The sequence below is a fragment of the Trachemys scripta genome, chromosome 7, assembly GCF_013100865.1.
Source record: "Trachemys scripta elegans isolate TJP31775 chromosome 7, CAS_Tse_1.0, whole genome shotgun sequence".
Taxonomy (NCBI): domain Eukaryota; kingdom Metazoa; phylum Chordata; order Testudines; family Emydidae; genus Trachemys; species Trachemys scripta.
In genome coordinates, this window is record NC_048304.1 from 32,914,000 (window position 1) to 32,941,990 (window position 27,991).

Below are 27,991 nucleotides of genomic sequence, written 5' to 3' on the forward strand. Positions count from 1 at the left end.
CCACAAGTCTGGGTTGGGTTGGGGAGGGGCCACACTCCTGGGTTATAGCCTGAGGCTGGAGGGGGTTAGAGCAGGCTCAGAGGGTTCCTGGGTTCTAGCCTAGGCTGGGGACGGGGCTCTCGTGGGTTACAGCAGGAGGGGCTGCATTAGGACACATAGGTTTCAATCTTGCCTTCCGCACCTCTGCTCAGATTCCCCCTCTGTCCAAAGGAGAAGATAACCCTTTATCCTGCCTGGGGTCCCTTTCCCTCTAGGTGCTCAATGATGAGGGGAGAGGTCCAGCCCCTACCCTACCCCAGGCTCTTGCCATGGAGTCACATCCTCCCAGGACCAGCCCCTCCTGGGCGAGTTGGAGGTGCCTCCACTGTCCAGCTGCACTCGTCCACAGAAACTGGGCAGCCCCCTTTCCTTCCCCTTCAGTATCCAACCTGCCTCCCCAGGGGGGAGCTAGCCCTGCAGGGGGCTTCCTGTCCTCCCCCATAATTGGTGAATCTCTGGGCCCAGGCTGTGGGGGAGCACATAGTTCTTAGCCAGGGGGATGCTGCATGGTTGGTTGTGGGGTGGGCCCAAGGGGGAAAGCACAAGCACTGCAGGCCTCATGAAGGAGCAGTTCTCTAGTGCCAGGGGTGTGCCCCAAGGCTGGTTCCTGTGTGGGTCAAAGGACTCCCTTGCAGGTGAGAATCCTGGGCCTGCCTGAAACCTGTTGTCCTGCCTAGCAGAGTGCAGTTAGTGTCAGGAGAGGGAATTGGGGGGGGGTGGTGGTCAAGGAACTAAGGGGGTGCAGCTGCCTGGGTTATGCTGCCCCCGCCCTAAATATTCACTGAGCCAACTGCCTTCCCCCATCCTCTTTGTACATGGGGATCTCTCCATGGGGTCTGCATGCCTAGTCATAGGTCCTGGCAGCAAGGACCCTGGCCCTGTCCTGTGATAGCAAAGCAGGGCCCTCCTCTTGTGTCTGTTGTCCCCCATCCCTTCCCTCACCCTGAGGTGGGGGAGTCTGTCCTTCCGGGTGTTCTGTCCATCCATCCCTCCAGTATGCAGGTTGATGGGTCAGTCTGTCTATCTGCCCCTTGCCCCCCCCCCATCTCTCACTCTGTGCTCAGACTCCTGGTAGCGCACCGCACGTCTCTTGTCCGTCTGTCCATCCTTCCCCCCCTCCCCGCCTTTCTGTCTCTCCTTCCCACCCTCCTGTTTGTCCGTCCTTCCCCCCACCTACCCCCGCCTGTCTGTCCATCCTTCCCACCCTCCTGCTTGTCCGTCCTTCCCCCCACCTACCCCCGCCTGTCTGTCCGTCTTTCCCACCCTCCCGCTTGTCCGTCCTTCCCACCCTCCTGCTTGTCCTTCCTTCCCCCCACCTACCCCCGCCTGTCTGTCCGTCTTTCCCACCTTCCTGCTTGTCTGTCCTTCCCCCCCCCGCCTGTCTGTCCGACCGACCTTCCCACCCTCCTGCTTGTCCGTCCTTCCCACCACCACCCCCGCGCCGCCTGTCTGTCAGTCTCTGCTCCTCCGTCTGCAGCAGTGGCGGCGGCGCTAGGACACCGCGGGGAAGGGGGTGGGGGGGTCCTGTCAGCTGGGAGGGGAGGGAGCGGCCGGTGCGGAGGCTGGGGGGAAACGCGGGACGCCGGACCCGGAGGTAGGAGCCCCCCGCTCCCCAGCACCTCACCCGACACAGCGCCCCCGCCCATCCCAGCTCCCCCATCCTCTTCACCCTTCACAGCGCCCCGCTCCCCCGCCCATCCCAGCTCACCCATCCTCCCCTCACCCCCACAGCTCCCCCGCCCCCTCACTGCACACAGCACCCTCCATCCCCCTCACCCTACACAGTGCCCCCCCGCATGTCCCAGACAGTGTCCCCTGCTCCCCATCCTCCTGCGCCCCCACTCATCCTCCAGTGCCCCCCTGCTCCCCATCCCCCTCACCTCACACAGTGCCCCCACCCATCCCAGCTCCCCCATTCTCCTCACCCCATATAGTGCCACCACCCATCCTCACCCCACCCAGAACCCCCCCATTCCCCACCCCATCACTCTACACAGCGCCCACTGCTCATCCCAGCCAGTGCTCCCCACCCCCCTAACTCCCACACTGTGCCCCCACCTATCCCAACTCCTCCATCCTTCTCACCCCACCCAGCACCCCTGCTCACTATCCCCCCACAGCACCCCAGCCCATCCCAGCTTCCCCATCCTCCTCACCCCACCCAACGTCCCTGCTCCCCAGCCCCACCCTCCACACACCGCCCCCAACCATCCCAGCCAGTGTCCCCACTCCCCAGCCCCACCCCCACACAATACCCCATCCCATCCCAGCCAGTGCCCCCACACTCCCCTCAACCCACACAGCACATCCCGCCTATCCCCCTGAACCCCACCCCATCCCCCTCACCCCACACAGTATCCTCCATCTATCCATCCCCCTAATCCCACACAGCACCCCCATTCCTCACCACCATCCCCCTCACTTCATACAGCACCCCATCCATCCCAGCCATCCCCTTGCACCCAGTGCCCACCATTCCCCATCCCCCTCACTCTACACAGCACCCCCTGCCCATCCCATCCATTCCCCTCACCCCATATAGCATCCTCACCTATCCCATTCTTCCCTCTGCTCCTCCACCCATCCCCTTCCCAGCACCCTGCACCCCCTGCTCCCCCACCCATCTATCTATCCAGTAGCCCTAACCAACGCAGTACCCCCTCCACAGCTGTCCTTCCTAGCGCCCCCCCAATGCACACACCCCCCTCAAAAGGCACTAGGTTTCCACTTTGCAGGTGAAGGGCAGACCCCCAGTGTGGGGGGGGATATTGGTGCCTCTGGGCTGGGGAGATTTGCTCCCACAGGGGTAATGGAAGGATTTACGGGGGACTGCCCCCCATTTATCGCGGGTTTGCTTCCACTGAGGGGAGGGAGTACCCAGCCGGGCATCATCTGGGGCCTTCTATAAAAGAATGGGATAACTAGAGGGCGGGAGTTGGGGAGAGCCATGGGGCAGAAGGGGCTGAGAGTTGGGGGGGGCTGGAGCTTGGATGGCTGGAAGGGGGCAGTGGGGCTCATTTCTCATCTTTTAAAAATGATTTTATTAATATTTTAAAACGTCCCTGACACCCACACAACACAGTCCCCACCACAATGCCACCGCTCCCCCAACATCCATATAACACAACCCCCCCACTACAATGCCACCCCATCCCACAATGCCCACACAACACCCCCCCCAACACAACACCACTCCCTCCCCTAGCACCCACACAACACCACCCCTCCCCCCCACTCAACACCATCCCCTCCCCCAGTGTCCACACAACACAGCCCCTGATCCAACGCTGCCCATGCCCCAATGCCCACACAACACAGACCCCTGCCCCAACACAACATAGATCCTCTCCGCCTATGCCCACACAACACAACCCCCATCACAACGCAGCCCCCCTTCACCAAATGCCCACACAACTCCACCCCCCAAAACAATAACCCCTCTGCCCCAACGCAATGCAACCCCCCTCTCTCCACACAGCACCCACACAATAAAACCCGTCTGGCACCATACTCAGCACACACAGCACCCTGTGCACAATCCACAATACAACCCCTTTGCCCACCACCCAGGCACAGCCGGTTGGGAACCACAAGCAATGGGCAATTCTGACATTTTGGATTTTGTTTTTCTTTCCAAATCGGAATCAAAAAGCTGGAATCTTGGGCAAAACAAATGTCCCAAAACGGTGATTTAGGGGCTCGTCCCTGCTTGGGTTTGATTAAAAAGTTACACCATTTTGATTTTCTCATTTTGATTTGTCCAGCGTATTGAAATAGTAAATCCAATACGTTCTACAGGGGATGAGCTATTTATATATATAATAATAATATTGGAATTAAGATTGTAAGCTAGTATGTCTCCAATATTGTATATCACCATGCATATATTACAATATTAAATATCTACAGCTATTTTAATATGACAAATGTCCCAGCAGCGCTAATATCTTGATATTTATAGCTAGTATATTTAGTATTTTCATAAAACATAAAAGTCCAAAGGAAACTAACCAAAACAATAAAAGTCAAAACTGACCATTTTTCCTTCATTAAACTGGGGATGTCAAAACAATTCATTTTTTTCCCCATGTAAAATTTTGTCGGAATTGGCAAGTTCCCGCAAAACATTTCACATTCAAAGAACGGCTGTTAGCGGAGAACTCCAGCCAAAAATTCCAAGCACAACACATAACACAATACACACAACACAACACAACCCCCTCACTCCGGGCCCAGCGTGACCCCATATGCACAACACAACTCCCTCACTTGACGCTCAGTGAAACCCAATATACATAATGCAACAAACCCCTTCGCTCAGTGCCCGTTGCAACCCGATACACACACAACACAGCACAACATAACCCCCTTACTCAGTGCCTGGCACAACCTGATATCCATAACACAGCACAACACAACCCCCTCACCCAGTGCCTCCTATGGCCTGATATACACACCACAGCCCCACTTGCGCACCACATAGTGGACACCTCCTCCCACCATAGCACACCCACAAAATGCAGCATAGCTCAGACCCGGCCCAGTGCCACCCCCTCCCAGCACACTCCCCATGCACCCCACTATCTCAACACAACACCCTTGGCCCACGGCACAGCACCATAACCCAACACCCCTACCGCCTCAGGCCCCCATCCTCCACCACTCCTGTATGGCCCACACTCACATAGCCCCCTCCAGCCTACTCCCTGTCGGGCAGAAGGCAGGCTAGATGGGTACTGGCAGGGCAGGGCAGAGCTGGGGGTGGAATCCCTGGGGGATGGGCTTTTAAACAGGGGGCCCCAGTGTCTTCCCCCCTGCCAATCTGAATTGCCCAGATCAGGAGATGGGAGGGAGCTGATGGGATAACTATAGGGTGGAGTAGGGAGCTGGGTCAGTGGGGAGGGGTGGGGCACAAGGGAGCTTATAAAAGGATGAAGGAAATAAACTTGTAAGCAAAATGGGAACTGATGAGGGAGTATTAATGGGGGTGGTGGTGGCAGGGCTCGGTGGGGGCGGGGGGGTGGATTGTTCTGAGTAACACCAGGCCAGCTTTGTAGAGCCAGAGGAGGTTGAGGGGAAGGGAAGAAGCTGAAGGGGGGTGTGTGTGCACGGGGGAGGGCACTATCGCTGGGATTCACACTCCCTCACCCTCCAGGGATCCAGGCCCTGGGACACCTGTCCAGCTCTGATCCACCTACCAACACCCTTCCCCCTTTGTTCTGAGTGACTGGGAAATCCCTCAGGGATGCTGGAGCCCTGAGCAGGGAAGAGCTTGGGGGGGCCAGCGGAGAGATAGGGACAGGGCAGTAGTGGGGATTTTAGATGCAGTTGGACACTCAATATCCTGCCATTGGGCAAATCTGAATAGAAACATACACAGCCCCCTAGTTCTGCCAGTACCCCTCAGTCCTGACTCACAGCCCCCCGCCACCCCAGCCTTGGCCACCTCCACCCCCAGCTCTGCCAGTGTCCTTCAGTCTTCTGACCCAGAGCTCCCTGCCATGTCAGCCCTGCCTCCCTCCACTGCCAGCTCTGCCAGTGCCCCTCAGTCCTGACCCACAGGCCCCTGCCATTCCAGCCTTCCCCACTCCACTGCCAGCTCATGGGTTCAATACCAGCTCTGAGAGGGGAGGGGAGGGGAGTTGGGTCTAGTGGAGGCTGGGAGCCAGGACTCCTGGGTTCTATCCCAGCTCTGGGTTGGGCCTGGAGTGCAGGGGTGGGTGAGGGGAAGCCTGAGGGGAAGAAGGGAGACGTGGGGCCTAGGCACTGATGAACTCGTCAGTGAAGGGAGGAGGGGAAGAGTGGGGGGGCATATCTAAAGAGGCTTCATTGTCCTGGGGCTCCAAAGCCAGTCGAATTCCACCCCCTCTAGCTGGAAGATGGGCCAGATGCCGGCTGCAGGGAGGAGTGAAGGCCTAGGAGGGGGGATGGTTGGGGTAGGCAGGGTTCCCCTGACATTGCAGCCATGCTGGAGCCCCCCAGGCTCTCCGCAATACCAGGCTCTGGAGCTCGGGGTACAGGGGCAGGGGAGTACCCTGCTGAATGCCCAGCATCCCTCACACACGGGTTACCATTCTGTTCAATGGCTGCCAATGTCCCCTTGTCCCCCCCTCCCCCGCCCCGCATGTCCCTGAAAGGCCCCTTTGAGGGCAGCAGCCTCGGGGTGACGCAGCCCAAATAGCATCCACCCCCACCACCATGTGGGGGTGGGGAACCCATTCATGGCCAGGCGAGGATGTCTGCTTGCGTAAGCTCACTTGGGACCAGGGGAGGGCACCAGCTACAGAGTAACCAGGGCAGCATTGGGGGCTGGCTCAGCACGTCCTGGTACCAGTAAGAGGGATTCCCCCAATATACATAGAGCTCTGCTGTTGCCCCTCAATCCTGATCCACAACCCCTGCTATCCCAGCACTGGGTTCCCTTGCCCCTCCCCCACAGTGCCGGTACTCCTGATCCACAGGCCCCCCTTATCTCCCTGTGGGCATGAGGCACCGATTTGTGGTTTCCACTCTGAACCGGCAGGGGAAAGAGCAAAAGACCAGTTGGTTGGGTTCTGGGCCGGGCTGTGTGAAGCAGGAAGCCCAGGGCTGGGAGTGCGGGGCCCTGGCAGAGGTGAGGGGCCCCGGGCTGGGCTAGCAGGGGTGTGTGGGCTGGGAGTGAGGGGCACTGGCAGGGCTGTGGGGGAGCCCAGGGCTGGGATATCAGGGGGCTGTGGGTCAGGATTGCGGGGCACTGGCAGAGTGGGAAGGAGGGGGGTGTTATTAGGCCTAGCTGCGTGGCCAGGAAGCTGCTCACCGGTTTGGGGGTGGGGAGTCGGCAGGTCACACTCGGGACCTGGCTCTTTCCTGAGGATGTTGGGGGTGTGTGGGGGGGGACGTGGCTCAGGCTCCTGATTGCGCCATCACTTCCCGCACAGCAGGAAGCGAGTCAGAGCGTCCGCGCCACCCAGCCCGTCTGGACCCCGAGGTACCGACCCCCCAGGTACCGAGCCTTTCGCCTGGCTTGGAGGGGGCTGGAGAGTCATGGGGGGGATGGGAGTGCCAGGGGGCTGATGCGGGTGGTTCCCAGGCCGATGGGGGTTCAGGGGTGCAGGTTGTCGGGGAGTCCCTGGAGCAATGAAACAGGTCTGTGGGGCAGGCGATGGGGGCCAGCTTAGACTGACCGGGGATCTTGGGGTGGGCTGGGGCCCAGCCGGTGGGAGGAAACAGTCAAGGGCAGCATGGCGGTGGGGCGGCGTATCCAACCATCCTTCCTGGGCGCGGGGGCTCCCCCAGGGAGGGGGTGTTTTCCCAGGGCAAAATAAGTGCAACGGGCAGCTCAGGCAACAGGTCCCAGCAGATCTCTATGTCCGTGGCCACGCGGCTGCAGCCATGTGTCTGTCTCCCCGCTCCCGCCCCATCTCCTCAGTTTAACCAGATGAATTTTTGTACTTCCTGCCATTGTAGCTTCCTGAGACCTGAAATCACACCCCGAAACTGAGCACCCTCAGCCCCCTGCCTGAGCATGGTGTCCCCTCCCCCCCACCCGTCCCTTCTCCCCACATCCAAAACAGAGGGGAGGAGATGGGAGCATCTTCCACCTGCACAGACACCCCAGACCCAGGCCCACCACTGTCCCCGAGCCTCCCCCTCCCCCCAGTGAACCCCGGTGTCCAGGAAAGAGTCCCAGCGAGCTGAAGCTCCAAACCTTCCTGATTCCCCCTCTGCTGATACAATAGGATGCAGGATTCTCTTTCACTTCCTGTCCTAAATCCTTGGGAACTGTCAATGTGCAGCTGTTAAACAAGGCTCCAGATACAGATGACTCTCAGCACCAGGCAAGGGAGCTCTGTACAAAGAGCCCCTGCGCCCCATCCCAGAGGTGGCTGCATCTCAGCAACGGTCGAGGGATCCCCCTTCCCCCCAAGGAAATACTGAATTCTTGCTCTCTGTTTCTCCAGGTCCCTGTGACACACCCGGGCTCAGATATCCGTCCCCCCTGCTCAGGGAGCTGGGTGAGTTGCTCTTTCCAGTGTGTGTGTGGGGCGGAGGGCACTGTTCCATGGGGGTAATATGGGAGCTCAAAGGGGGCTGGTTCAGCCACCAGACATTGCTGTCACCAGCCCCACATTTGGTCCCCAATAGACACCAAGCAACCCCACCTCCCCCTCCCCCAGGCATTCAGCCGCCATTAACCCTTTCCCTGCCAAGCCCTCCCAATAGAGACCCAAGAATTCCACCCCACTCTCTGGAAAAAAAACATAGGTTTGTCCCAAGTCCGACCTCCAAGCTGGCGGGGACAGTAAATGGGGTGTGTGTGTCCAGGTGGGGTGGGGCTTGGTGGTCGCCCCAGCACAGTGATGGGGCATGATAGAGCTGCTGGGTGGGGGGAGGAGGGGCTGTGCCAGGCGGGTCCTTTGTTAATGTTCCAGCAAGCAACTAGGTTAACAAGTATCAGAGGGGTAGCCATGTTAGTCTGTATCCACAAAAACACGAGGAGTCCGGTGGCACCTTAAAGACTAACAGATTTATTTGGGCATAAGCTTTTGTGAAAATACTCCATGCATCTGAAAAAGTGGGTTTTCCCCCATGAAAGCTTATGCCCAAATAAACCTGTTAATCTTTAAGGTGCCACCGGACTCCTCGTTGTTTTTTAGGTTAAAAAACTCGTCTGCACCAGAGACAAGGAGAGGGACCTTTCCCTCTAGGGGGCGCTGGCTCTGATCCAGACCCAGGGCAGAGGATGGGCTAGCTCAGGGGGCAGGGAATGGGGACATGAGGCCTTTCTCCTCTAGGGGGCGCCAGCTCTGATCTGGCCCCAGGTTCATAGTGAATGTCATTCCTGTCTATGAGATGAGTTTGCTGGGTCTCAGGCAAGTCATCCTTAGTAGACTAGGGCACCTCCCACACTGGGCCCCAGCCCCTGGCTAGCAGAAAGGCCTGGGAGGTGGGGCTGAATAGGCTCTGGGGACCATGCTTTCCTCTCCACTCCCATGACACGGGGAGCGTACATGGTGGGGGGCTGTGTGTTTGGAAGGGAGTCTGAGGGTGGGAGCGTGAAGAGGAAGAGGGTATAGGGGACTGGGGGAAGGGGAGAAGGATGGGGGGGAGGGGGGGGGTGGGCCTCTCTCTGCTGTCTCCCCTAATCGGGGGACAGCACAAGGGGGGGATGGGAGCTGGGAGCTGGGAGCTGGGGCCTCTGAGCCAGCACCTCCCCCAACCATGAGCATCACTGCAGACACCCACTTCCCCCATGTGTCCTCACCTCACAGACGTGGCTCTAGCGTATTGAGAGGGGGAGGGGGAGCTCAGTCGCTCATCTGACGCTTACAGAGCCAACCACAAATGGGGAAGTAGAGGCCACCCACGCACCTCCCCCCAAAGAACGTCTGGATGCTTCAGTTCCAATATAGACCAGCAAAATGAGCTTGACGGGTCTTAACCTTGGCATTGTCTGGGCTGTAGGTTGGGAGTGAGGGGCACCAACAGAGCTTGGGAGGGGAGATAGCAGAGGTCTGCGGGTCGCGAATGAGCGACACCACCAGAGTTGTGGCAGAAGCTGATCTGCTGGCCCCCTTCTCTGTCTCTCTCTTCTGTTCTTGCCGCTCCCTGAACCCCTCCCCAGCCTGGTATGTCACTGGCGAAGCAGTCAGCTCCCCACCCCCAGAGTCCTGGGGAACCAGGGACCAAGGAGGGGCTGGGACTGGGGGAGCCAGGACAGGGGCTGTTCTGCAGATGTTTGGAACCCCAGTAGTTGGGGGGAGTCAGTGTGGGAGGGATAGGTTTGGGGGAGTCAGTTCCAGGTTGGCGGGGTCACAATTAGCTGGGGGCAAGTCCAGTTCCGGGGTGCAGGGTGATTATTTGTCTGCCAGCTGCTCTCCTTTCCCCTCCCCCGCCACTATCTCTGTGGGGTCTGACCTCTCCGGCACAGATTCCACTCTGCTCGGCTCAGCAACTGCAGAGAAAGCAGAAATGTGAATGGGGGGCACTGGGTGGGTGCAAGGAGTCAGGGTATGGTGCAGGGTGTGTGTGTAGAGGGGTGTCACTTCAGGGGTCAGGGCAGCAACTCTGTTTCTGCCTCTGGGAGCCATTGCCTCCAGACTGGGAGCCTCAGCCCTTTGTCCCCAGCGTCCCCCCAGCCTTGCAGGAGGAAGCTTCTACAGAAACAGGTACTTGTGCAAGTTCCTGTTTTTTGGCTCTTTCTGTTGGTAGCTGGGCAGAGCCCCATATCCCACCCCGCATGTGAGGGCCCTGTTGGCCCTGTCTCTCTCCCAAACTGAGCCAGCCAAGCCCCAGTTCTGGGCCCAAATTGGAGTCAGTGCCCCTTGCTATCAGGCCAGTATCTGGGTGGTTTTGCCTCAGCTATCATATGTCACAGAGTGTACCTGTGTCAGGCAGCTGTTTGTCCCTGACCCCCCACCCCCATTCAGCGCCGAGACGTTCCCTCCACACACACAGCTGCCCCATCTGAGCGAGGGCAGGAAGCTGCGGCTAGAGGGGAGCGTATGGGGAGATTTCCTGCAGCCCTGACCACGGAACCCTGTCCCGTCTGCAGCTGCTGCTAATGCAGTATGCCCCCACCCACCAGACACATCAGCATCCCAGAATGCACCTGCCTCCCCATCGTTCACATCAACCTCCCACTATGCACCTGCCCCACACAACGGTCACATCAACTTCCCAGAATGCACCTGCCCTCTCCTCCCCAGACTGCCCTGGGTATGCAGCAATAGCCCTGTGTCCCCCCCCCACATACACACACACTCCCTGTGATGGGGCAAAGCTGCCTGACATCAGGGCTCCATCGGGCCCAGTCTGCAATCGGGGGCATCCCCAGGAGTCAGAGGGGAGAGGGCACAGAAGGGATTCCCACTGAGCGAGGATGACAGATCAGTGTCCCAAAACAGAACCCAGGAAGTAGAGCGAAAACGTGACCCAGACATTATTGAACCTGCCCAAGAAAGTGCCTAGGTGTTAGAGAGGGAAGCACAGGGGTTTCAGAGAGGAAATGTACTCTGGGTACTAGATAAATAAACAGCCCAGAAAAGTACCCCAGTATTAGAAGGAAAGTACCAGGTATCAGAGAGGGAATGGCTCAGTGTTTGACAGATAAAATTGCTGGAGAAATACCTTCTCCTCAAGCCCCTGCCCTGGTCATCTCCCTGGCGAGCAACCCAGGTTGGCACCTGGTGTTTTTCAGGGCTGTCCCCATCGCACCAGGGAAAAGTGTCCAACCAGTCGCCAGAAATGCTCCTGGTGTTTGGGGGCAGCTGGGAAGATGGGACCCAGCACAAGCTGCCTCAGTGCTGGGGGGACAGGGTCCAGCATTGCAGCCTGGGCCTCTCCCCATCTCCCCCATCTCAGATCTCCCCTCAACTCCTTTCGCAGGAAGGCGGCTCCCCACCCCATACCAGGATCTGTGATTGAGCAGGCTGCTTCACCAGGAGCTGAGAGCAGAGCGCCCTGCCCAGAACCCGGGCTGCACCAAGGCCCACCCTTAACCCCCCAGCATGGCACGCCGGCCGGCCACACCCCATGTCTGGATTTGACGGCTTCCAGCACAGCAGCGCCTCCCCAGTGGCTCCCTATGATGCTCTCATCCAATGAGACGACGGGCCACACCCACTGATGGCCAGTGGCCATAAAGGAGAAAGCTGAGTGGCAAGGCGTAGAGCACATAGTTGTCCTTCCCAGCCAATTGGATTGTTTCCTTGACTCTCGCTCCCCCAAGCCTGCGTGCATGTGATCGGCGGCCGCACCTCTCCGTCCGCCAGGCCGTCTCATTCCCGTTTTCCGGGGGGGCGTGCTGGTGGGCGGGAGGGCCATGCAGTCAGATGACCTCTTCGTCCGCAAAATCCGGCGCCACTCTGCCCGGCCCCCTCTGGCCTCCATCTCCTTCGACGCCAAAGGGATCCCGGCCCCCCTCCTGCGGCCCCCCCGGAGTGAGGTGACCCAGGGGCTCCCCAGGGGGCATGGCACCCCCCCTGGCCTGGGCCTAAGGCCTGCCAGCCACATCATGCACCGCAGCAACAGTGACGTGACCCTTGGGGAGGGGGTGCCTGGGGACGGAACACCCCCCTCCTCGTCACTGGTGGGGGGTGGGGATTGCGGGCTGCACCGGGACTATGGCAGCCTGAGCTCCATCGAGAAAGGCCCGGGGCCCCCCCGCACCCGCGCCCACAGCCACGAGGAGCCACGGGCCAGCAGCCCAGCTGCCCGGCGCTTCTGGGACCCCCTGGTGCTTCTGGGGCTCACAGGAGGCGAGGTGTGGGAAGGGGACGGCCAGGGGGCTGGGGCCGCCGTGCCAGAGCAGGACAGGGGAGAAGAGCCCCCCAAGTTCCCCCCACAGATCTGGGTGCGCCAGCTGGCCCACTATGATGTGCAAAGCATCCTCTTTGATCCAGGTGAGGCGGCCTGGTGCCAGGGCAGTGCCGGGCGCCGGGTGCGTAACATCACCACAGGGGCCTCAGCCGCCTCCGCAGGGCCAACCCCCACCCCTGTCCCTGAGGAGCCTGATCCAGGTGATGGCAAGGATGGGCCTCTGGTGCTCAGTTGCCCCCACTTCCGCAATGAGATTGGGGGTGAGGAGGAGGGGGGCCTGGGCCGGCGCCAGGAAGCAGGAGGGGGCGCCGGGCAGCTGCCCAATGCGGCCGTGTCGGTGCTGGAGGAGCCACGGGAGAGTTACCCCACCAGGGGCAGCCGGGCCACCCACTACATTGAGTATGCCGACCTGGGCGCCAGCTACTACCGCAAATACTTCTATGGCAAGGGTGAGCCGGGGCAGGGGAGTAGGACACAGGGGGCAGAATGTATGCGGGGTACAGGGTGTGGGGAGGAAGGAACAAGGGACACAAGACATAAGGAGCATGGAGCTGGGGGCAAGGGCCAGCTGCTCTGAGTGCTGCTACGCAAGGGTGAGCTGGCAGAAAAATTATCCTGGGGGGGCAAAGGCTGGGGAGGCAGGAGGCTGGCACTCAGAGGGGGAGGAGTGAAAGTGGGGGTTCATGGGGCTGGCATTCGGGGGGGGTCAGGGAATGTGTGGGGAAGGTTGGGGGCAGTCCTCGCAATGCCCATCTCTAACAAATACCCATCCCCTGGCACAGAGCATCAGAACTTCTTCGGGGTGGATGAGCGCCTGGGAGCGGTGGCTGTGTCGCTGCGGCGTGAAGAGAAGGAGAAGGAGGGTGCCAGCCTGCAGTACAACTACCGCTTCATCCTGCGCACCAGCGAGGTGGGCATCACCAGAGGGAGCTCACAGCCTGGGGGGAGCTTGTAGCACAGGGGCACTACCGGGGGAGCGGGACACTGTGGGTAGGGCACTGCCCTGGAGAGGTGGTGCTGTGGGGGAGTCCTAGTCAGGGGGCTATGCATGGGTACAAAAATTCCCTGACCTTCTCCCCACCCCCCATGGCTTCTCCTCCCCACAGCTGCGGACCCTGCGAGGCTCAGTGCTGGAGGAGGCGCTGCCCCCCACTGCCCGTCCCCCCGCTGCCCGTGGGCTGTCCCCCAAGAAGCTGCTGGAGCATGTGCTGCCCGACCTGAACCTGCAGGGGCTGCGCCTGGCATCCAACTCACCCAAGGTGCCTGAGACGCTGCTCAAGCTGGACGAGCAGGGGGTGAGTGTGTGAGTGATGGAGTGCCACAGGGATTCTGCCATGGGCCTGCCTACTATGGGGGGTACCACGGTAGGGATGGTGAGGAAGTTGGGGCAGGGCTGGCTCCAGGCACCAGCCCACCAACCATGTGCTTGGGGCGGCGCCTGGAGGGGGGCGGTGCGGCGGGGCGCTCAGGCCCGAGAGCAGGGCCGTGACTGGGCTCGCCGCCCTCCCCAAGGCGCTCCGGCCGCCGGGGAGAGCGGAGCCGCAGCGGGCTCTCCGCCCTCCCCCCAGTGCTCTGGCCGCCGGGGGCTCTCCGCCCTCCCCCCGGCGCTCTGGCCGCCGGGGAGAGCGGAGAACCCCGGCCGGGCTCTCCGCCCTGCTCCCGGCACTCTGGCCGCCGGTCGGGGATTGCAGGCCTGCGGCTGGGCTCGGCGCCCTCCCCTGCCACGCAGGCTCTGTGGGAGGGGAAGTTCAGGAAGAGTTAGATCAGGGAGGTTGGGGAATGGGGGGTCCAGAAGGGTTGTTCTGGGGAGTTGGATCAAGGTCTTCTGTCGGGGGCTTGGGTCGGGGGGCTTGAGAACTTTGAGGGGGTCAGCGCAGGGGGCCATCAGGGGTCACTGTGTTGAGAGGTCTCGGCAGTTGTGGGGTTGGATCAATGATCCCATCAGGGATGCTACATTGGGGGTGAGATTGGGGCAGTTTGAGGGGTTGAGTTAGGGGTCCCATCAGGGATTGCTGTGTTGGGGGGGTCGGGGTATTTTGGGGGTGTAGGGGTCCCACTGGGGTTGCTGTGTGGGGGGGGTCAGGGTATTTTGGGGAGTTGAGTTAGGGGTCCCATTGAGGGTTTCTGTGTTGGGGTATTGAATTGGGGCAATTTTTGGGGTTGAGATAGGGATCCCATCAGGGGTTGCTGTGTTGCGGGGGTGGGATATTTTGAGGGGTTGAGTCAGGGGTCCCATTGGGGGTTGCTGTGTTGGGGGGGTTGAATCAAGGCAGTTTGGGGATGTTGTATCAGCTGGTCCCATGTTCCCCTCACTGTGCCCCTCCGCAGGTGAGTTTCCAGCGCAAGGTGGGAGTTCTGTACTGCCGGGCGGGGCAGGGCTCCGAGGAGGAGATGTACAACAACGAGGGGGCTGGCCCCCCATTCCAGGAGTTCCTGGAGCTGCTGGGCCAGCACGTCCAGCTGCGCGGCTTCACCAAGTACCGTGCCCAGCTTGACACCAAGAGTGAGTGTGGGGAGGGGGCACCAGGGGTGGTAACTGTAAACAGATACATGTAGGGCCCCAAAGAAGGCCAGCCATGCTCGCAGCATGGGGGACTCTGTCTTGGGAAGGAATGACTCCGAAAAGGACTGGGGCGGGGGTGTGTGGAGGGGCTAACCTGCTGAACAGGATTTCCCAGTGCCATGCTGCGGCCAAAGGGCTAACATGATCCTTGGATGGATAAACAGGGGAATCTCTAGGAGTGGGGAGGTTCTGTTACCCCTGTATCTGGCACCGCTGTGCCCGCCGCTGGAGGTCCATGTCCAGTGCAGGGGCCCGCACGTCAGCATCACAAAGAATGTGGATAAATTGGAGAAGGGTCAGAGAAGAGCCCCAAGAATGATTGAGGAGTTGGAAAACCTGCCTTACAGTAAGAGACTCCAGGACCTCAATCTCCTCAGCTTATCAAAGAGAAGTTGAACAGGTGACCTGGTCACTGTCCCTAAACACCTACACAGGGAACAGAGCTGGGGTAACGGAGGCTTTTCAGTCCAACTGACAAAGGTCGAACACAACCCTGTGGCTGGAAGTTGAAGCTAGACCCATTTGGACTGGAACTAAGGCACTGTTAACAGTCCGTTAACAGTGAGAGTCAGTAACTGCTGTTACAGCATCCCCAGGGCTGTGGTGGATTCTCCACCCTTGGATATTTTCCAGTCTCGATGACTGTTTTTCTAGTTCATTTTCCAGTCTCGATGGCTGATCCACTCTAGTTCAACCAGGATTTTTGGGGGGCCGGTACAGTGTTATACCGGAGGTCAGACTAGAAGAGCACAATTGTCCCCTCTGGCTTTAAACTCTGTGGAAGGGAGGGTGAGACCCAGGAAAGGAGGCAATCTAGGGGGAGGCGCAAGGCAATATTGGGTGGGCACCATACAAGGCCAGACCTTGGGGGAGGGGAACAGGAGTGGGGTTGGGCTACTGGGAAAGGGGCCAGGAGGGCTGAGGGCTGAAAGCGGACTGGACTGCATTGGCAGCTGCCCCCGCCATTTGGCACCAGTAGACACATTGGGGAGCTGTCATAGCAGGCTGCCCTCTGCCAGCCTCCAGCCCACCCCATGAGGTGGGGAGCCTGGTCTTAAAGAGTCCCTCCCGCACTCCAGGGCAGGGGGACACATTGGCAGCAGGGGGTGGGGAGGCTCTGAAGAAGGGGACTGCATTCTCCACTCGACCCAGTCAAGGGCTTTCCCTGCTACCTCCTGCTGAGTCCCTGTCTCTCCCTGCCCCAATAATGCCCCCACTCCCCATTCCACTGACATCTCCCATCCTGTGTCTCCCCTAGCTGACTCCACGGGCACCCACTCGCTGTACACCACGTACCAGGACTATGAGATCATGTTCCACGTCTCCACTATGCTTCCCTACACGCCCAACAACCGCCAGCAGGTGAGGGGTGGGGGCAGGGCACTGGGATGGGGCTGGCACAGGGGAGGGGGTGCTGGTTTTCACCAGGGGTCCAGAGGGAAGGATTTCTGGGAAGGAGGAATCTAGAGGGTGCAAGAAGAGAATCTGGGAGTGATCGAGAGTCCAGGCAGCTCAGGAAAGGGGGGCAGGGATGGGTGACCTGGAAACGGGGGAGGAGGGGTTCCCATCCTGATTTCCATCCCCACCCCATGCCCAGCTCAGATCCTGCCCTTCCCCGTCGCCGCAGTAACACCATCTCTCTGGTTGTAGTTGCTACGGAAGCGTCACATTGGCAACGACATTGTCACAATCATCTTCCAGGAGCCAGGCGCACAGCCCTTCACACCCCGCACCATCCGCTCACACTTCCAGCATGTCTTCATCATAGTGCGCGTGCATGAGCCCTGCACCGAGCGCACCACCTACAGGTGAGGGATGAGCACACTGCCAACAGGGAAGAGGGGACCGCACACTGAGTGTGTACCACCTACAGGGGAGGAGGGGAGCATGTGCCAAACACACCACCTACAGGAGATGGGGAGCGTGTGCCAAGAGCGCTGCCTCCAGGTGGGGGAGTGTGCGCTGAGTGTGCCCCTTCAGATCATGGGAGAGTGTGCACTGAGCACACCACATACAGGAGAAGGATGATCACGTTGCTATCAGGGAAGGGGGAAGCATGTGCTGAGAGTGCCACCTACAGGAGATGGGGGAGCAAGTGCTGAGTGTGCTGCCTACAGGGGAAGGGGGTAGTGTTCACTGAGTGTGCCACCTACAGTGGAGAAGGGAAGCATGCTGAGTGCGCTAACTATGGGGTGGTGCATGTGCCAAGGTCTTTCCCTCCGTACCTGCCTCCTTCCATGCCATCATCCCTGTTGCTGGCTGAGCCCATGGCTGCCCCCAGCTGCCCCATGCCCTGACTCCCATCTTTCTCCCCAGTGTGGCAGTGAGCCGCACCAAGGACATCCCACTCTTTGGGCCACCCATCCCAGCTGGGCACCGCTTCCCCCGGACACTCGCCTTCCGGGACTTCTTGCTGGCCAAAGCCATCAACGCAGAGAATGCGGCTGAGCGGTCAGGCAAATTCCACGCCATGGCTACCCGCACACGCCAGGAGTACCTGCAGGACCTGGCGCGCAGCCATGCTACCACCACCAGCCTGGAGGCCTCCTCCTCCCGCCTGCCCCTGCTCTCCCTCGGTGCCAAGAGGAAGGAGCGGGCCAAGGGGGCCAAGGCCTGGGAGCTGCAGAGTGCCGGGGCCCTGGTGTGGAGCGTGCGGGCACGGGATGGAGACCGGGCCGCCCCCGAGCTGCCTTGCCTGCTGGGTATCTCCGCCGAGTTCCTGGTGCTCATCGAGGCCAAAGGCAAGCGAGTCATCTTCAACTGCTCCTGCCGTGATGTGCTGGCCTGGACCTACTCCGACTGCGGCCTGGACCTCTACTACGGCTCCGGGGACTACGTCTCCGTGCGGCTCCCTGACGGCCAAGGGGACGAGGTCAAGGACATTGTGCACCGGCTGCAGGTAGGTCCTGGGCCACTGGCAGGTGGGGGGTACTGCAGGGGAGCTCCCGGCTATTCCAGCCCTGGACTCTGCCACAGGGGGCACTGCAGGGAGTGGGGCAGGCGCACTGGGAGGGGTGCTCTACAGGGGGCACAGCCAGTCCCCCCAATGCTCTCTCTCCCCTCAGCTGGTGACGCGGGGCTGCGAGACGCGGGAGCTCACACTGCTGCGGAACGGGTTGGGCCAGCTGGGTTTCCAGGTGGACAGCGAGGGCTTTGTCACCGATGTCGAGCGCTTCACCTTTGCGGAGAAGGCCGGCCTGCAGCCTGGCGCCCGGCTGGTGCGTGTGTGCGAGCGGGCACTGCCCAGCCTCAGCCACGCCCAGACTACCGAGCTTCTGCGCACTGCCAAGAAAGTCACCATCACCATGGTGCCTCCTGACGAGAATGGCAAGCCCCGCAGGTGAGCACAGTGCCAGTTGGGGGTTCCTGAGGTGTTGAGAGGGGAGAGTCCCCAGCAAGGGGTGCCATGGGGCAGGAGCTCCCAGCAGGATCACTCAGGGGTATGGGTTACAGGCAGGGATGCTCAGGCCTATGGGCTGGGGGTCCCCAGCAGGGGACACTAGCAGGAGGGGGCAGGAGCTTCCAGGAGAAACTGCTGTGGGGCACAGGGTGGGAGTGTTGGTGGGGAGCTCTGGGGAAGGATGCAGGAGCATTGACTGCAAGAGTCCCCAGCCTGGGGCATGGTGGGGTGTGGGTGGTATGGGGCAGGAATCCTTGGGGAGGGGCACTGTAGGGGGACAGTGGGGGTAGGTGGCAGTGGCAGGGAGCTGTGTGGGGCAGGGTAGAAGATGCGATGGGGTAGAATGGGGGACAGTGGCGAGCACTGTGGGGCAGGGAGTAGGGCTCTGTTGGGGGTGCTGTGAGGCAGGGGTCAGTGGGGACTGAATGGGGTGGGATCACTATGGGGGCTGCTGTGGGGCAGGATGTGGGGGGCTCAGTGGGATGGGGGTCAGGGGATTCTGGGACCCTGCCCCATCGTCTCTCTCTGACAGGAGTTTCTCTGAGCTATACGTGAAGTCCCTGCAGGAGAAGCGGCGTAGTGATTCCCCGGCAAGGGAGCCCCCCCGGACGGCTGGGGGCCCGGGGCCTGAGGGGGAGTTGAGACCGGCCACCCTGCAGCTGCTGCGCTCGCTTTCCCTGCAGGACGGGCCCCCCCATAGCCTGGCTGAGGAGCGCACCGAGTTCCTGCGCAGCCACAGCGAGGGCACTGCCCCCCGCAACCTGCCGTGAGTGCCCCCACCTCCTGCAACCCCGCCTCCATCCCACCCGGTTCCCCACCCCGCTGTGAGTGCCCCCACCTCCTGCGACCCTGTCTCCATCCCACCCCGGCCCCCCACCCTGCAGTGAGTGCCCCCCACCACCTGGGATCCCCACCTCCATCCCACCCCGACCCCCCCACGCTTCCCCCCCAGCTCCCCAACCTGCCATGAGTGCCCCCTGCCTCCTCAGATCCCCGCCTTCACCCCACCCCCATTAACCACCAACCTGCTGTGAGTACTCCCGCAGCCTCCTAGGACTCCTTCCTCCCCCCCAGATCCAAATGCCACGCAATGGACTGGTTGCCACCCCCCACCTAGGCTTCCCTCATCAGCTGTTATCTCCCTCTGCATTCCCCCCCTTTTTCTCAGCTGTGTTGTTCCTCTGCCTCTGCAGGTCCCAGAGCAGGGAGATCCCCACGTTACCTGACCCCACACCTGACCTCATCCTGGCAGCCACACCCAAGGGGCCCCCTGAGCAGGAAATGGTGAGTGTGTGTGTGTCCTGGCTGCCCCCTACAGGATGCAATCAGGCCCCTCGGGGTGTGTGCTGTAGCTCTGGAGGTTTCAGGTGCACTAATGTCATTCTTGGCGTTTCGTGATGTGCATTGTTATTTGCAGCTATTTATTTGTGAAATAAATCTGTGAACCTGTTTAACAGCCCCTGTGCCCCACCTGAGAGGTGGCTGCATCTCAGTACTGGGTGAAGGTTCCGTGTATAAACAGCCTCCACATCCCACCCCAGAGGTGGCTGAAACTCCAGGCATCAATCACTGTGTTGTCTTGTCCCAGGACCATCCAGGAGACCCCACATCGTTGGAGCAGGCTCCCCCCGATCATGGGGTCATGGGTAGCCAGGCCCCACTCCCTAGCGAGACGGCCCCACCCACCTCGGACATGAGTGACACCGAGAAATTCCTACCCCGGACACTCTCGTTGCGAAACTCCATCACCAAGAGTAAGACAAGCACACACACGCACCCCCGGTTTGATCCTGTCCCGTCAGCATCGGGGGAGCTTTCCCTTTTCCAAGTGCAGGGTCCAGCTCTAAATGCCAGCTGGGTGCTTTGTGCTGGGATTTTTCTCCAATAAAAAAAAAAAAAAAGCAGGGGGATGGGAAGGAAAAATGGAACTAAAGTGTGGGGAGGGGCCCCAAAGCGGGTTTTCACACATCAACCCCTATTTGTTTCCTTCGAGATTCCTTTGTCGAGAACCCGCTGGAGGATAACAACCTTCTAGTACAGTGGTTCTCAAACTTTTGTACTGGTGACCCCTTTCACACAGCAAGCCTCTGAGTGAGACCCCCCCTTATGAATTAAAAACATTTTTTTTTATATTTAGCACCATTATAAATGCTGGAGGCAACGTGAGGTTTGGGGTGGAGGCTGACAGCTTGCGACCCCACCTCCCCCCGTACTAACCTCACGACCCCCTGAGGGTCCCAAGCCCCAGTTTGAGAACCCCTGTTCTAGTACTTTAGCCCAAGCTGGGGAGCCTGGGCTCTGGGTCTGAAGGGCCTTGCTTTAGACAGCTGCTGGGCTCCTTGCCCTCATCATGCCATTCTTTCTCCTGCCCGCCTACCCCTGCCCTCTCCAGTTCTGTCGGAAGCCAGCGAGTCCCTGGAGGAGGAGTGGGACTCCATCTCCAATCTGGCTACCACCTGCAACAGCATCCTAGAGGCACTCTCGAAGGAAGGTGAGCAACAGATTCCCAGGTTGCATCATGGGTGGGAGTGCCAAGCTTGCATACAAGCAGACAGGGGCTGGAGTCCAAGAGTTCCTGGTGGAGGACTTGGCTGTGGTTAGGAGCAAATCCCCAGGCAAAGAGTTTTGTTAATGGGGGGCTAAAGCTGGGATATCTCTAGGCAAAGAACCTGGTTAAAGTTGCCTGGGGCCAGGAGTAGCTGCAAACCCCCAGTCTGAGGAGGAGAATCTCACTCTGTCTCCCCTCTTTTCTGCAGCAGGGCAACACGTGCTGGAGAGCAGAGAGCCCCCTGGTGGGAGTGGCCAGAGGAACCCAGGCCAGCAGCCCCCCCGAGGATGAGTAAGAAGCTACACAGAGGGGTGGGAGGAATGATGGGGGGGTTCTCCTCCACCAGCCCCCATTTCACTGTATCCCCCCTGCTCTCATCCTCCCTTTGCATATTCCATTATGATAATGCAGTCTTAGCAGGCGAAAACAGCAACAAACCATCTCTTGCTCAGCTCGCATCCCAGCTTTGGTGGGGCTTGTTTACCATGAAGCCACCAGGGTCATCTGGTGGCTGAATAATGAACTCAAGTGGCTGTGCCACAACACTCCCCCAGTGGGAGGCTGACACATTCACTGGCTCTGCACCTTTGGGGTGCTCTCTGACAATCCTGGGGAGGAGAGGATACTGAGAGGGCTGGGCTGTGGGGAGATGAGGGATCTTTGCTCCCCCTGCCCCATCTGACCTCAGCCTGATTGATGCACATCATCATCCTATGAATCTCTCCATCCCTCCAACCCCACACTTCTCTGTCTCTCGCTCTTTCCTTCCCTTGCCCAGAGGCCATCAGTCCCGGTCGCTGTCGGAGAAGGTCTCTCACTTGGAGTCCATGCTAAAGAAGCTGCAGGAGGACTTGCAGCAGGTGTGTTGGGGGGTGCACAAGGGAAGGAGAAAAGAGGTTGGGAAGGAGTGCGGAGGGAATGGGGGCGAAGGTGAGGAAAAGAGGGAGGGGAGCGGAGGGCGGTGGAGGCTGCAGGAAGGAGGGCGGGGGGCAAGGCACTGCAGGGGATTTACGGGGCAGGTGTGGTGCAGGCGTTAGAAGGAGGTATCATGAGAGGGCCAGGCCAGACAGGGGCAGGGGCTGTGGGGTGGGAAGGTCAATGGCGAGTGAGTGGGAGGGACTAGGTTGGGAGTGAGGGGGGTGCTGCCCCTCCCCACTGACCCCCCCCCCATGTTCTCCCAGGAGCAGGCAGCCAAGGCAGCACTACAGGCTGAGGTGCAGAGTCTGCGGCAGAACAACCAGCGGCTGCAGCAGGAGCAGGAGAGTGCGGCTGCCCGGCTCAGCCAGGTCACCCGCCTGCTGTGCGGTTCCCCCAGCCAGTCCCTCTAGGGGCCCTGGGCTCCCTCCAGCCTCCCCTGCCCAGTCATCCCCCCACCGCCCCTGTTTCCCCATTGACCCCACTTCCACTCCTCCCCTCTCTGGTCCACAGGGGTGCTGTTGTTACCCCCGGGAGGGACCACAATCCGAACTGCACTCTGGGGAGCTCACTTTCCGACTGGCCATGCACAGCAGATTCTTACTACCAACCCCCCAAAACTGTCTGGGGGGGGAAAGGAGCCCCCCCCCCCCCCGAATATGGCTTCTCATCTCTCAAGACTGTTACCGCCGGGGAGCCCAGCACAGACTCACCAGCCCAAAGGCCACTGCCAGGAGCAGGCCCTGATATTGGGGTACAGGCGACACCCCCAGTTCCAGCTGACTCAGCTCACACACAGATCTCAACTCTTTGATAAATCTGACTGTAATGGGGGGAGGTTGTAGCCTTGTCATCTGGCGGGGGAACAGGAGGGAGGGCTTGTGTTGCTGAGCAGGAGTGGGAAGGAGGGACTTAAAGGCATGTTTGACCTCGACCCCCTCGGAAAAAATCAATTTGCAATACCCCCCCCACACACACACACACATCCTGCTGCATCGATCCAGGCCTCAGGAAAACTCTGGCATGAGAGAGAGATGATTCTACTGTCACACTCATGCACACACACACACACGCTCACACACGTGACTGCACACATTCATGCACATTTACACACACACGTGACTGCATGCACACATGCACACACTCATACACACACATGACTGCACACACTCACACTTGCACACACACTCATACATGGGCTCGCCCAGATACACTCCTCACACCAGCTCAGAGTGCTCCCAGTCCCACACGCCCTCACACTGATCCATGCCCGTGCAGACTTGTGCTTGGGCAGACCATGCTCACACTGATGCATGCTCACAGTCACATGCTCTCACTCAAGCTCCCATGCACTGACACACGCTCCCATGCAAACACACACTCTAACACCTTCACCTGGGCCCACAGATCCCCCAGACCCATAAGGGTCCAGAACCCCACCCCCATCCAGCACTGACCCGGCCAGAGCAGGAACCTCTCCGCCTGAAGAGGGCGCCACCCTGCCTGGTAACTGTGAAGATACTGCAAGCTGTGAGTTAATGCCCCCTCCCCCTCTGCACCCCAACCCAACCCAGCCCAACCTCTCGCATAGAAGAAAGGAGCTATGGGGACGTTGCTTCTGGTCACCTGCTCCCACCCAGCAGTGCCCCTCCCTCTGCACAAGCCCGTCCCCCCCCTCCATACACACACTCCATCGAGGCATAGCCATGGGTACAGGGCCCAGCTCCCCATTTGGTGCTAGGGGATATTTCTGGAGAGTGTCCCCTGTGACATGGGGGGGGGGTTTGTCATGTCTCCTTTTGGGTTGTAAATATTTTAGAACCAATTAGAACACAAGTGTTTGTTTCAGGTTTGTTTGTATGTTAGTTTTTTACACTGCAAATGGCCCATCTTAGAGCCAGAGAATCTGTGTCTGACGTGAATGTACAAATCGCAGTGTGTCTGTCCCCAGTCCCTCTGTGCAATAAAGAGCCGATATGCAGCTCCCAGGGTCTGACACCATCTTGCCTATTGTGTGAGCTCACTCGGCCCTGGACAGATATGAATGCTGGCTCCGGGGGCTGGGATTGGGACATGGGGAGGGGCGGGGGGCATTTCCATAGAAACAAAGAAATGTGGGACTGGGAGGGACCTCAAGAGGCCATCTAGTCCAGTGCCCCGCACTGAGGCAGGACCAGGTATACATAGACCAGTCCTGACAACTGTTTGTCTAACTAACCTATCCTTATAATTTCCAGTGGCGTCGAGTCCGCAGACTCCTAACCTGCTCAAGAGCTGAGCTATCCTTAGAGTTAGAAAGTTTTTCCAACCTACATTGCAAACAAAGTCGATGACTTTTTGTTGTATCTTTGGTGGACACAGAAAACAACTGATCACTGTCCTCTTTAGAACAGCCCTTAACATATTTGAAGACTGTTAGCAGCTCCCCCGCAGTCTTCTTTTCTCAAGATGAAACATGCCCAGTCTTTTTAACCCTTCCTCAAAGGCAGGTTCTCTAAACCATTTGTTATTTTTGTTGCCCTGTTCTGGACTCTCACCAAGGTCTCCATATCTCTCCTAAGGTGTTGAACACAGAGTTGGACACAGTACTCCTTCTGAGGCCTCACTGGTGCCAAGTAGAGCAGGACACTTATCTCCTGTGTTTTAAATATGACACTCTTCTTAATACACCCAAGAATATTAGCCTTTTTCACCACTACCACATTGTTGGCTCATTTTCAAGTTGTGATCCACTATGACCCCCAGATCCTGTTCAACAGTATTGCCACCTAGCCAGTTATTCACCGTTCTGTAGTTGCGCATTTGATTTTTCCTTCCTCAGTGCAGTCCTTTACACTTGTCTTTATTGAATTTCATCTTGTTGATTTCAGACCAATTCTCCAATTTGTCAAGCTCATTTTGAATTCTAATTTTGTCTTCCAAAGTGCTTGCAACCCTTCCCAGCTTGTTATCATCCACACATTTTACAGCCATACTCTCCACTCCGTTATCCAGGTCATTAATGAAAACACTGAATAGTACCAGACACAGAACTGACCCAATGCAGGACCCCACTAGATTCATCCTCCCAGTCTGAAAGAGAACCATGGCATCCACCTTATAGCAATTTCATCTAGACCACATTTCCCTAGTCTTCTTATGAGAATCTCACGTGAGACTGTGTCAAAAGCCTTCATAAAATGAAGATATATCACATCTACAACTTCCCTACTATCCACTCTAGGCCAGTAACCCTGTCAAAGAAGGAAATTTGGTTGCTTTGGCATGATTTGTTCTTGACAAACCCATGCTGGCTATTCCTTATAACCCTGTTATCCTCTAGTACTTACAAACCAATTATTTAATAATTTGTTCCAGTATCTTTCCAGGTATTGAAGTTAGGTTGCCTGGTCTATAATCCCCGGTTCCTCTTTGTTCCCCTTTGTAGAGATAGATACTATGTTTGCCCTTCGCCAGTCCTTTGGGACCTCACCCATTCTCCATGAGCTCTCAAAGATTAGTGATTCCAAGATTGCTTCCGCTAGTGCCTTAAGTATCTGAGAGTGAATTCCATAGGTCCTGCCAACTTGAATAGATCTACTTTAGCTAAATATTCTTTAACCTGCTCTTCCTTATTTTGGCCTGCGTTCCTTCCCCCTTTTGTTAACATTAATTGTACTGAGTATCTGGTCACCATTAACCTTTTTAGTGAAGACTGAAGCAAAACAGGGAGTAAAGACCTCAGCCTTTTTGATGTCATCTGTTATTAGCTCTCCTTCCCCACTAAGTAGTGGGCCTACACTCTCCGTCTTTCTCTTGCTCCCAATGTGTTGATAGAACCTCTTCTTATTGCCTTTTATGTCTAAGGCCCTGCAAAAATTGCATTGCTTGGAGGTTGTTTTTTTAAATCACAACAGGGTCATGGGTGAGAGTTTGAATTTCATGCAATATGCACAGCTGCCAAGTCTCTGCATCCCCACACTGCTGTATTTCTTCCAACAGCTGGGAGGCGGAAACAAACATATCCACTTCCAGCTCCCCACTGAAGCCTCATATGCTCCTGTGGGGTTTGCAGGCTGGTCCCATTCCAGAGAGGGACGTGGAGGTGGCAGGTCGGTCCAACCCCAGGGAGTAGTGAGGTGGTGGGCTGGGGGAATGTCTCACCTCATGATGCTGGCAATCTGGCCTGGGGCAGGGATGGGAGAGAGGGCCCTGCCCTGCTGGGAGAATCGGGGATGTGTGAGGGGCCATGTCCTGGCAGGGGGGATCAGGGTGAGACCAGGTTCTGCTGCTTGGAGCATGATCAGTTGTGTGAAAGGGGGGTCTATTCCATCCCCCCACCCTGATCCCCGTGCCAGGGCAGGGCCCCCTCACACCAAGATCCCCCTGCCAGGGGAGGACCCCCTCACACCCCTGCTCCTGCTCCAAGTGGTAGATCCCAATCTCTCCTCCTTGCCAGCTGGTGCTGCAGTGTCTCTCCCCAAGTCTTCCAGGGGCCACTATAGGTCAGGCCAGCCAGGGCTCCACATTGGCAGCGCTACGCCCCGCCTCTCTGCTGGCTGACCAGATAGGAAACAACAGCGACAGCTTGGGCCAGAGCTGAGGATGGAGCAATCTGAGCCCCAGTCCCTGCCCTTACTCCCCCACGAGCAGCCAAATTAGCCCAATACCATGATTTTTTCAACAGCCCTGCTTCTGCCTCCCCGCTTCTGGAAACTCCACTATCTTGGACTAATTTCACTGTTTCTGTGAATGCCTGATTTACACAAGGCCTTATTTGTGTCCCTTGCTAGGAGTAACTCATTCTGTGCCTTAGCCTTTCTGCTTTTGTCCCTGCCTGCGGGTGCCAGTCTTTTGTACTAATTCTTAGCAATTCACCCACGTTTCCACTTTTTGTCGGATTCCCTTTTGATTTTCAGGTCATTAAAGAGCTCCTGATGGAGCCACGTTGGCCTTTCACTATTCTTCCTGTCTTTGCTTCGCATCAGACTAGTTTGCTGTTGTGCCTTTACCTTCGTCTCTTTGAGAAACTCCCAACTCTCCTGAACTGCTGTTTCCCTTCAATTTTCTTCCCCTGGGACCTTAGCTCCTAGTTCTGAGTTTGTTGAAGTCGGCTTTTTTGAAGCCCGTTGTCCTGATTCTGCTGCTCTGACTCCTTCCTTTCCTTAGAGTCATGAAATGGTATTTCAGAATCGCTTTCACCCAGATTTGCAAGTGATCCCTCCCACTGGTCACAATCCCGTCTCCAGGGGTGAGTTACTTCCTCCACCTTCTGAAACAAGACATTGTCCCCAACACGTTCCAATAATTTATTGCCCCATTTTGTGCTTTGCTGCATTACTTTTTCAACAGCTGTCTGGGCAGCTAAAGCAGTGGTTCTCAAACTTTTGTACTGGTGACCCCTTTCACACAGCAAGCCTCTGAGTGCGACCCCCATTATAAATTAAAAACACTTTTTAATATATTTAACACCATTATAAATGCTGGAGGCAAAGTGGGGTTTGGGGTGGCAGCTGACAGCTCACGACCCCCCATGTAATAATCTCGTGACCCCCTGAGAGGTCCTGATCCCGTTTGAGAACCCCTGAGCTAAAGTCTCCCATTCCTACCCAGGTCTCATGTCTTGGCCGTTGCTGGTGTTTGTTCTAGAACTGCCTCATGGAACTCCTCCCCCTTCTGCGTTAATGGTCTATAGTAGACCCCTACTATGGGGGAACATTAATTTTTCGGAGTGCAGGAACCCATCTCTGAAGAGTCCTGAGTTTGGAGAGTGATTGGTCAGGTGTTTGATGTAACATGTAGAGCCAGGAGGCAGTATTGTACAGGGGTAAGGCACTGGGCTGGGAGCCCAGACTCCTGGATTTCATTTGTTTAGCCTGTGAGCTCTGTGGGGCAGGGACTGTTTCTCATTGTGTGTCTGTGCAGCACCCAGCATGACAGGGGCCTGATCTTGGTTGGGTTCTGTGCAGTACCCACCCTGAGGGGGGGCCCTGATCTTGGTTGAGGTCTGCAGCACTGGCTCAACATGGGGCCTCAATCACGGTTGGGGGTCTGTGCAGTGCCCCTCACAACAGGGTGCCCTTGATCTCGGGGCAGCACCTGGCATGATGGGGCCTCAATCTTGGTCAGGATCTGTGGAGACTCCTCTGGGGCATGTTCCCCATTGTGTGGTGCCCGTGCTGGGTTGGGGCGGGAGACACCTGGGAATTGGGGAGCAGAGTTTATTTATCTTTGTTGCATTTATGAC

The 27,991-nt window shown here is 58.2% G+C and overlaps 1 protein-coding gene across 10 annotated transcripts; it reads left to right on the plus strand.

The window, feature by feature from the left end:
- Window positions 1-465: 465 nt before the first annotated feature.
- Window positions 466-23,761, plus strand: SIPA1 (signal-induced proliferation-associated 1). 10 transcript variants are annotated; one of them, XM_034775418.1, is made up of 18 exons: window positions 6,161-6,652; window positions 6,960-7,021; window positions 7,980-8,033; window positions 11,407-12,788; window positions 13,122-13,249; window positions 13,446-13,634; window positions 14,668-14,842; window positions 16,161-16,264; window positions 16,553-16,710; window positions 17,219-17,801; window positions 17,968-18,242; window positions 18,835-19,068; window positions 19,496-19,586; window positions 19,891-20,056; window positions 20,695-20,793; window positions 21,059-21,141; window positions 21,629-21,710; window positions 22,032-23,761. In XM_034775418.1, the coding sequence occupies exons 4-16, from the start codon at window positions 11,843-11,845 to the stop codon at window positions 21,139-21,141; spliced, it is 3,231 nt and encodes a 1,076-aa protein (XP_034631309.1). In that variant the 5' UTR covers window positions 6,161-6,652; window positions 6,960-7,021; window positions 7,980-8,033; window positions 11,407-11,842; the 3' UTR covers window positions 21,629-21,710; window positions 22,032-23,761. The 10 variants fall into 10 exon arrangements, with proteins under 10 accessions (XP_034631315.1, XP_034631311.1, XP_034631309.1 ...); XM_034775424.1 differs by lacking the exons at window positions 6,161-6,652; window positions 6,960-7,021 and adding an exon at window positions 466-674; XM_034775420.1 differs by lacking the exons at window positions 6,161-6,652; window positions 6,960-7,021 and adding an exon at window positions 1,566-1,633.
- The last annotated feature ends 4,230 nt before the right edge of the window (window positions 23,762-27,991 follow it).